The sequence below is a fragment of the Podarcis filfolensis genome (genome assembly GCF_964270895.1).
Source record: "Podarcis filfolensis genome assembly, chromosome: 2".
NCBI classification, from domain to species: domain Eukaryota; kingdom Metazoa; phylum Chordata; class Lepidosauria; order Squamata; family Lacertidae; genus Podarcis; species Podarcis filfolensis.
Window position 1 is genome coordinate 5,189,533 of NC_139605.1, and position 9,862 is coordinate 5,199,394.

Here is a 9,862-nt window from a genome sequence, read left to right on the forward strand (position 1 = left end):
AGCGGTCCCGGGGAATGCAAGGCAGCGCCGCGCTGTGAGGACGAAGGAGGCAAAGGCAGCGGCTGAGGCAGAAGCGCCGGCAAGGAGGAAGCCAGCGAAGGAAAAGGCGGTCGGGCGGCGTTGCTATGGGCTCGTGAGGCGTTGCTAGGGACGGCCTGGCGGCGTTACTAAGGATGCGCGAGGCGTTGCTAGAGGCGCCCAACGGCCGCGCGGCGTTGCTAAGAGCAAGTGAGGCGTTGCTAGGGGGCACCCAACTGCCAACCGCCGCTTGGACGCTCTATGGCCTCCGCTATTTCTCGACTCGCGCCTGCTGCTGATCACTTCCGGGTCTCCTCGCAGGGTTTTCTCCGGGCCGGGAGGGGGAGCCGCCTGCAGAATTCAACGGGCGGCCGCTTCTTGTGGGGAACCGGCGGCGGAGGCGGGCGGAGGCGGGTTCTCGCCTCATTAAATGCCCCCAAGGACTTGCGTTGCCAGGGGATTGGGGACCAGATGATTCATTGCCTGTGATTCTGAGTTATAGGGTTTGGAAGGGACCCCCAAGGGTCATCTAGTCCACACACGCATCCCCCCCTCGAAATGCAGGCATCGCAGCTAAAGGATCTCTTGACAGACGGCCACCCAATCTTCTTCCTCGCGAGGGAGTCCGTCTCGCATGCTGCCCGCCCAAGGTACTGCCATGTCAGACACATCGCTGGGTGCAGATCTGTCCGGGCAGGAGGTGACGAGGTGCCCCTGATTCGTGGAAGAGGGATGCCAAGAAGTCGGCAGGATACCAGACCATTCCTCCCATTGTTTTGATTAAAATGGGAGGCAGCTGTTGAGGAAGGGCTTGGTTTTCTTCCTACTTTTGATTTTCTTGCCACCCCCAACCAAGAAAACCCTTCATCGGAGTGTGCGGGGTTGGCATTCTAAGGGTTAAATTCGGAAGGGGCGGAGCCAAAGCCCCCACCCCACCCCTTTCATGTCCCTTGGAGTAAAACTGGTCACTGATCTCTCTGCGGCCCCCACCCACCCACAAAAGTGCTACCTCCGTGGGATCTGGTGAGAGCCCCTCCCCAAATTGGGGGGGGGGAGGATGCACAAGGGATGAAAGTGAGGAGGGGGAGTAAAAAATGTCTCTTGGGGGCTGATTTCCAAAATCCAATGCCAGGCAGGAAAAGGAGATGGTCACCAGGGACCCTAGGGAGGGGGGCCTGTGCAGCAGATCCACTTAGGACCCCCATATATAAACCAGGAGGTTTGATATGTGGGGGTTGGGGAAGAAGAGGGTGTGCAAAGCAGGTCTGCAATGCTTAGTTGAATGGATCATCCCATTGGATTTAGGGGAACCCCACCACCAGATCCCACTATGGGCCTCCCCCGCACCCCAACTGGCCCCACTGGGGCCTCTGAATGACCGTCTTCTCCATGGGACTCAACGGAAGAAGCAGTAACAGCTTTTTCTAGAGATCCATTCTATTGTAACTTCTTTAAAAGAAAAGGGATGCGTGTTGTAATAATCGTAAGTAAACTGATATCTGACGTCCACCTGAATTCGCACAGGGGAGACGGTTTTGTGTATGCTGCTAGCACCCACCGTAATTTTTATGATAGGAAACTGTTTTCAACTGTTTTTGATGTTGTGTGTTAATTCTGTAACCCACCCAGGGACCTTAGGCTGATGGGCAGGTAATACATTATATATACAGTAAGCCCACAACTTATTTGGGGGTTGCATTCTGGGAATCAAGCCTAAAGCCAAAATTGCTAAAAAATACGGTAAATTCCATTGGTTCAGTGGTGGGTGGGATTGCCCAAGTCATTTTCCGCACCTATTATTTATTTATTTATTTATTTAGCCACACTTAAAGCTGAATATGCACAAGTTAGATGCACATAAGCTGCAGGCTTACTGTATGTGTGTTTGTATTTATATATATTTTATATGTACTACTACAGCTGTGTTGTTTTTATTGTAATTATTTCTATAGTTTTAATAGATTGTACATCTTAACACTTCAAAAATATTCATAAAAGTGAATAATGAAGAAGAGAATATGATGCTGTTGATAGCACTTCCACCATATTGATAGTTAGAAATATCTATATCCTTAAAAATATTGCTATCCAGACTCAGCCACATTTCCTGAGCGAAACTCTTCCTCTCCTGAAAGTGTTATTCACTAACCAGACAATGTCTTGACTTTTCAGGACTTGGTTGCACCTCCAATTTGGCAGAAGACTGAGGGGTCTCTTGGATCCACTTGGAGGCTTCCTTGGAACAGAGCTCAAAGATGGAAGAGAAAGACACAACTGAAGCAGGAAGAGATGTAAGCCCTGGGGAATTCTGGGAAAGAACAGTTCAGAAGGTACTGGGTAAGGAGGGACCCCTCAGCTCAGAGGCACAGCGCCAGCGTTTCAGGCATTTCCGCTACCAAGAGGCCAAGGGACCCAGAGAGGTTTGCAGCCGACTCCACTATCTCTGTTATCAGTGGCTGAAGCCAGAGCAACATATGAAGAATGAGATCCTGGACCTGGTGATCCTGGAGCAATTCTTGGCTGTCCTTTCCCCAGAGATGGAGAGCTGGGTGAGGGAATGTGGAGCAGAGACCAGTTCCCAGGCGGTGGCCCTGGTTGAAGGTTTCCTCCTGAGTCGGGCAGAGGACAAGAAGCAGACAGAAGAGCAGGTGAAGTAGAGTTTCATCCTGGTACCTTCAAGGTGCTCAAAATGTGTAGGAGGGTATCCTAATGCTCTCTTTAACTGTCAGGCCTTTTCTGCAAATCACCCACAAACTCATAAAGGCCTTTCTCATGCTTTTTCTAATCCTTCTCATCTTTGATATCCCCATTGTTGTGTCAGGGGAAAGGTCTGTTTGCTGAAGGGGCCACTGATTTCCATGGGGCATGGAAGGCTGCATCGGATGACAGAAACAATCCCTTTCAACGGAGGAACATTCAGGAGAGCGACAGAGTGGCCGCCTCACTTGGTAAGAATTAACTGGATCTCCCTCTATCGATTATACCCTAAATCCTTAGGATTCTTTTATTTTCTCCTGAATTGGCTTGTCCCCAAATTTTTTCAAAGTTGAAAAAAATGAATGTATTTTCAGTTCCTGAGGACTTAAAGGAGTACAGTGGTACCTCAGGTTAAGAACTTAATTCGTTCTGGAGGTCTGTTCTTAACCTGAAACTGTTCTTAACCTGAAGCACCACTTTAGCTAATGGGGCCTCCCACTGCTGCTGCACCGCCGGAGCACAATTTCTGTTCTCATCCTGAAGTAAAGTTCTTAACTCGAGGTACTGTTTCTGGGTTAGTGGAGTCTGTAACCTGAAGCGTATGTAACATGAAGCGTATGTAACCCGAGGTACCACTGTACTTCGATTTCTAGCCAATAGTCCAAGTGTGAAGAATTGCATTTTCACACAACTCACTAATATAACGTGTGGAAGCATTGTGTAAGATATGTAGGAAAGTGGATGAGGCATTGTGTAACAACAGCATGTACCTAGGCTTGTCTCATGTGATCTCTGGGAGAATCAGGTGCTACAGACTTCCCATCACCTTTGTCTCTCACAGGTGATGGAATGATGCTGGCAAGATCTGCTTCACAGTCTCTTCTCCGTGGTGGTGTTGATGCTGTTGTGATGAAACCAGAGGAGGTAGGGGGTAGGATCAGTGGGGGGAGCAGAGCTGTGGGCACCCAGGGTGCCTCTGTCCTCTACTCAACCCCCTCCCCAAGGTGCCCATGAGGGAGGCTGCCGATGCCGCTTGAGAAGGTTTAATTTCTGCAGGACTTTTCTGTATTTTAGCATTCAATCATACCAATCAGGAGGCCAATGTTTTCCTTTTCCCTCAGGGTCCCATGTGCTTTGAGGACGTGGCAGTGTATTTCTCCGAGGAAGAGTGGGCCCTGCTGGATCTGGAGCAGAGGGCCCTGCACAGGGAAGTCATGGAGGAGAATTGTGAGATCACTGCCTCTCTCTGTAAGGTTCCCTCGTTGCATAGCTGACCATAATATCGTATAGAAAATGCAATATAAAGCAGTTTTGCACATTTCATATATTTTTCAGACTCAATTCAACAGGCTTTCTATATTTTTATTGTTTACAAGATTCATGGCTAACCTTGCCATTTAAACAGTAGGTTAAACAGGTACAATGGTAAAGCCAACAATTTAACAGCCCACAACAATAAACTTCAAGATCTGCAAGAAATGCAGATACAGATTGGGGCCATTGTGGAATCCCAAAAGCCTGATAAAACAGCCCTGCCATAGCCATCGACCGATTTAACCCAGGATTGGGTACTCTGAATGACAGAACCTTGCCCAGCACATCCAAGGGTTCATTAATCCAGGATCCGTTGACTAGAAGAGAAGAAGAGTTTGGACTCGATATCCCGCCTTTCACTCCCCTTGTTGTTGTTGTTATTGTTGTTTAGTTGTTTAGTCGTGTCCGACTCTTCGTGACCCCATGGACCAGAGCACGCCAGGCACTTCTGTCTTCCACTGCCTCCCACAGTTTGGTCAGACTCATGTTTGTAGCTTCGAGAACACTGTCCAACCATCTCGTCCTCTGTCATCCCCTTCTCCTTGTGCCCTCAGTCTTTCCCAACATCAGGGTCTTTTCCAGGGCGTCTTCTCTTCTCATGAGGTGGCCAAAGTATTGGAGCCTCAGCTTCACGATCAGTCCTTCCAGTGAGCACTCAGGGCTAATTTCCTTAAGAATGGATGCGTTTGATCTTCTTGCAGTCCATGGGACTCTCAAGAGTCTCCTTCAGCACCATAGTTCAAAAGCATCAATTCTTTGGCGATCAGCCTTCTTTATGGTCGAGCTCTCACTTCCATACATCACTACTGGGAAAACCATGGCTTTAACTATACGGACCTTTGTTGGCAAGGTGATGTCTCTGCTTTTCACTCCCCTTAAGGTGTCTCAAAGTGGCTCACAATCTCCTTTCCCTTCCTCCCCCACAACAAACACTCTGTGAGGTGAGTGAGGCTGAGAGACTTCAGAGAACTGTGACTAGCCCAAGGTTACCCAGCAGCTGCATGTGGAGGAGCAGGGAAGCGAACCCAGTTCACCAGATTACGAGTCCACTGCTCTTAACCACTACACCATCCTGGCTAGACAATTCAGTGCTTAGACCGCATGCAAATTACATGCTCCCATGCTGAATGACAGGCTTTCTTCTCGTACTTATCAGATATCCACCCACCATTGCCCAAAAGAGTTCAGAAGAGAATACATAGGGTTGTGCTATGGTTTATAGTCACAACAACCCTGTTAGGTAGGTAACCTATCACTATCCCTCAGCGATATCCGTGTGTGAGCTAGGTGCTGAACATGGGTCCCCATGGACTCAGTCCAATAGGCTATAGAACTTCAACTATTGATTAAGGTATTAATGGCAGGGATATGAATAGTAAGGTATGCTAATAATTTTCTGTCACTCCTTTATCGCAAGCATGATGTGTTTTGGTTCAGTTATTTAAGCTTCCAGTTACACCTCAGGCTCCTGATAGTTTCCTCTCTTTTTTTTCAACAGGTCATGAGTGGGAATCTGAGAATCAGGAAGATCTCCATTGGTTCTTGCCAGAAGCACACATGACTTTAAAGACAGAGCAGCAGGAAAGGAAACCAGAAGGAGAAGAGAAAAGGTGGAATCAGTTCCTTATTTCCCAGTGCAGTGATGGCCATCAGATCCCAGGTGAAGAAATACAGACAAGTAAACAAACAAGTATATTCTGTCAGAGACATTTCCACCCTACATCAGCATTTGAAACCCCTTACAAAATCCACACAGGAGAGATACCACACCCATGCCTGGACTCTGGAAAAAGCTTTTATCATAAGACACATATGACGACTCATCAAAGAACTCACACAGGGGAGAAATTGCATGCCTGCTTGGAATGTGGAAAAAGCTTCTCTCGGAAGATATATCTCGATGATCACCAAAGAATTCACACAGGAGAAAAACCATTTAGATGTTTCGAGTGTGGAAAGAGCTTCACACAGAAGACAACTCTCTCTCTGCATCAAAGAATTCACACAGGAGAGAAACCATTTAAATGTTCAGAGTGTGGAAAGAGCTTTTGTCGGAAGGCATACCTTACTGGTCATCAAAGAATTCACACAGGGGAGAAACCATTCAGATGCTTGGAATGTGGAAAGAGTTTCACGCAGAAGACAACTCTTTCTCTGCATCAAAGAATTCACACAGGAGAGAAACCATTTAAATGTTCAGAGTGTGGAAAGAGCTTTTGCCGTAAAGTATACCTTACTAGTCATCAGGGAATTCACACAAGGGAGAAACTGCATAAATGCTTCGAGTGTGGAGAGAGTTTTCATAATGCAATACATCTCACTGCTCATCAGAGGAAACATACAGGGCAGGAGCTATTTAAATGCTTGGAATGTGGAAAGTGTTTCAGACAGAATTTAACTCTCACTTACCATCAAATAATTCACACGGGAGAAACCTTACACATGCATGGAGTGTGGAAAAAGCTTCTATCGCAAGACACACCTTACTACTCATCAAAGAATTCATACAGGGGAGAAACCATTTATTTGCTTGGAGTGTGGAAAGAGCTTCACACAGAAGACAACTCTCACTCTACATCAAAGAATTCACACAGGCGAGAAGCCATTTAAATGTCCAGAGTGTGGAAAGAGCTTTTGTCGGAAGGCATATCTTAAAAATCATCAGGGTATTCACACAGGGGAGAAACCATTTAGATGCTTTGAGTGTGGAAAAAGCTTCACACAGAAGAGAACTCTTACTTTGCATCAAATAATTCACACAGGGGAGAAACCATTTAAGTGCTTGGAATGTGGAAAGAACTTTTGTCATAAGACATACCTTACTAGTCATCAAGGAATTCACATAGGGGAGAAACTACATAAATGCTTGGGGTGTGGAAAGAGATTCCATAATAATAAGCGCCTCACTGCTCATCAAAGAAAGCATGCAGAGCAGGAACTATTTAAATGCTCGGAATGTGGAAAATGTTTCAAACAGAATTTAACTCTTGCTTACCATCAAAAAATTCACAGAGGGGAGAAACCATACGCATGCTTAGAGTGCGGAAAGAGCTTCTATCGCAAGACACACCTTACTACTCATCAAGGAATTCATACAGGGGAGAAACGGCACCAGTGCTTGGAGTGTGGAAAGAACTTCACAGATAAAAGAACTCTCTCTATTCATCAAAGAATTCACACAGGAGAGAAGCCATTTAGATGTTTGGAATGTGGAAGGTGCTTCACACAGAAAGCAAGTCTCACTTCACACCAAAGAATTCACACAGGGGAGAAGCCATACACATGCCTTGAGTGCGGAAAGAGCTTTGGTCAGAAGACAGGTCTTACTACTCATCAAAGGATTCATACAGGTGAGAAACCATATCAGTGCTTTGATTGTGGAAAGTGGTTCTGTTGGAAGACAGATCTCACTATTCATCAAAGAATTCACACAGGGGAGGAACCATTTAAATGCTTGGAATGTGGAAAGAACTTCTCTCGGAAGATACATCTTACTAACCACCAAAGAATTCACACAGGGGAGAAACCATTTAAATGCTTGGAATGTGGAAAGAGCTTCACGCAGAAGACAACACTCACTCTGCATCAAGTAATTCACACAGGGGAGAAACCATTTAAATGCTTGGAATGTGGGAAGAGTTTTTGTAGGAAGGCATACCTTACTAGTCATCAGAGAATTCACACAGGGGAGAAACCATTTAAATGTTTGGAATGTGGGAAGAGTTTTTGTCGGAAGGCATACCTTACTAGTCATCAGAGAATTCACACAGGGGAGAAACCATTTAAATGCTCCGAATGTGGAAAGAGCTTTTGTCGGAAGGCACACCTTACTAGTCATCAAGGAATTCACATGGGAGAAACCATCTAAATGCTTAGAGTGTGGAAAGACATGTCTCACTTTTCATCAAACAAATTGTACAGGGCAGGAATTATTTAAAAGCTTCGAACATGGAAACAGCGTCAAACAGAATTTAACTCTCACTTATCATCAAAGAATTCACACGGAAAAAACCATACATATGCTTGGCGTGTGGAATGGGGTTTGGAGAGTACTCTCACTTCATATCAAAAAAATCCACATGGGGTGGTACCATATAAATTCCTGGAGGATGTAGAGGTCCCAGGAATAAGAATATTCAAAGGATTCATAAAGGGAATAAAACCATTTCATGATGGCACTTGTGAACCCTTTCTTTAAATTCCATATTCATTTACATAAAACAGAATTTGGAAACCTCCTGCCATAAATATTCCCAGACGAGAATAAAGAATTTTTTTAATTCACTGCCCATTTCATTTGATAGATTTTTATTCTCCAGTTACATGTCTTAGTCTTAGCCTTAGCCCTTAGCAAAAGCTTATTCCCTTTTACTCTCTTCCATGAGACTGACAACCTCCAATGGCAGAGCTAGAACGGGACGTTTTGCTGCCTGATGTGGAGCAAGAAATGGAGATCCCGTCCCTGGTATAAATTATCCAAGACTAGACAAATTATTTTGGCACCTCACCAAAGTAGAAAATCCCACTTGTGCCTCCCCCTGCTGTTTCAATTCTAAGCAACGGAAGTATTTGACTCCTCTTCTTAACTGGTTATGATTAGAGCTCTGCAGCTAACATCTGAAGCATGGATTTGATTTTTTCCTCTTCCCTCTGCATCCCTTTTCTTTTTCTGATGTGTCTTTTAGATTATAGGATTGTCATTACTGATATTTGTAGGCCACTCTGGGAGCCTTGTCACAACTGAAGAGAAGGGTGTGGATTTGTAAATAAAGAAATGGATGAAACATTCACAAATGTTTCCTTGCCTAGTGCCGAAAAACCATACTAAGTGAGAGAATGTGATTATTGACAATAAGATCTTCAATGTATTCTGTATTTTCTCCAGTCTTGCAATATTGCTGAAATGTGTGAAAACCCACTGACCATAGCACTTGTTTGTGGAGAAATGGAATATTAACCTTCCTTCTGACTCCAATCCTTGTGTGGGAGATTCACCGCTATTCCAGTTTGCACAACTGTTCTGTGATATTTCTGCTGATTACGATGACACCTAGCCAGTGGCAAAGCTGCATGCTCCAGTACCGGGGTGGGGTGGGGTTTGGAGAGCAGGCGGGGGGGTGTGGGGCGTGTGTCGGGGGCAACCGCAATGGTACCCCCCCATGGTGCCAGGGGCGATACACTCCCTCTGCCCCCTTCCTCCGCCAGTGCCCCTAGCATTGTTTCTGATCATGGCAAAATAGGAGTAAAAAAAAGAGAGAGAGAAAGATCTGCATGATCAAGATGGTTCTAGGAAGAAGAGGGGTGTCTTTATTTCCAGTGTTTCTGATGGATCAGTGGGGAAGAGGTTTGGGGCTGCTGGGATATCTGGGAAGAAGTGAAAGGCGAATGTGGCATTTGCAGGAGTTGGGTTTGGTTTTCTCCAAGTGTTCCTTTACGTTCCCAAAAAGGGTCAAGAAGAAGAAAATATGTATTACAGTACTGTGTACTAATTTATAGGGTTTTTGTTATTGATCATAAACAACCAGCAGCTCCCTAAACCTGTAGGTGGGTGGGTGGGATTACCAAGACATCAGCCGGAGCTGATAAAATTCTCCCCCTGCCCATCTTCTCCTCACAAGCACAATGAATTTGAGTGGAGAAGAAGAGTTTGGATTTGATATCCCACTTTATCACTACCTGAAGGAGTCTCAAAGCGGCTAACATTCTCCTTTCCCTTCCTCCCCCATAACAAACACTCTGTGAGGTGAGTGGGGCTGAGAGACTTCAGAGAAGTGTGACTAGCCCAAAGTCACCCAGCAGCTGCATGTGGAGGAGCGGGGAAGCGAACCCTATT

General features: G+C 45.6%; 2 protein-coding genes across 5 annotated transcripts in view; both read left to right on the forward strand.

Moving 5' to 3' along the window:
• Window positions 1-9,862, forward strand: part of LOC310756634 (uncharacterized protein) — an 820,367-nt gene that overhangs the window by 99,005 nt on the left and 711,500 nt on the right. The gene's annotated exons all lie outside the window — the stretch shown is intronic.
• Window positions 28-5,726, forward strand: LOC310757227 (zinc finger and SCAN domain-containing protein 30-like). Of its 2 annotated transcripts, none has more exons than XM_083602505.1 (5): window positions 28-668; window positions 2,191-2,666; window positions 2,840-2,966; window positions 3,557-3,639; window positions 5,528-5,726. In XM_083602505.1, exons 2-5 carry the CDS (start codon window positions 2,274-2,276, stop codon window positions 5,588-5,590), a joined length of 666 nt encoding a protein of 221 aa, XP_083458631.1. In that variant the 5' UTR covers window positions 28-668; window positions 2,191-2,273; the 3' UTR covers window positions 5,591-5,726. The 2 variants fall into 2 exon arrangements, 1 of the variants encoding a protein (XP_083458631.1); XR_014545049.1 differs by lacking the exon at window positions 3,557-3,639 and adding an exon at window positions 3,837-3,963 and having other exon boundaries at window positions 542-668; window positions 5,528-5,650.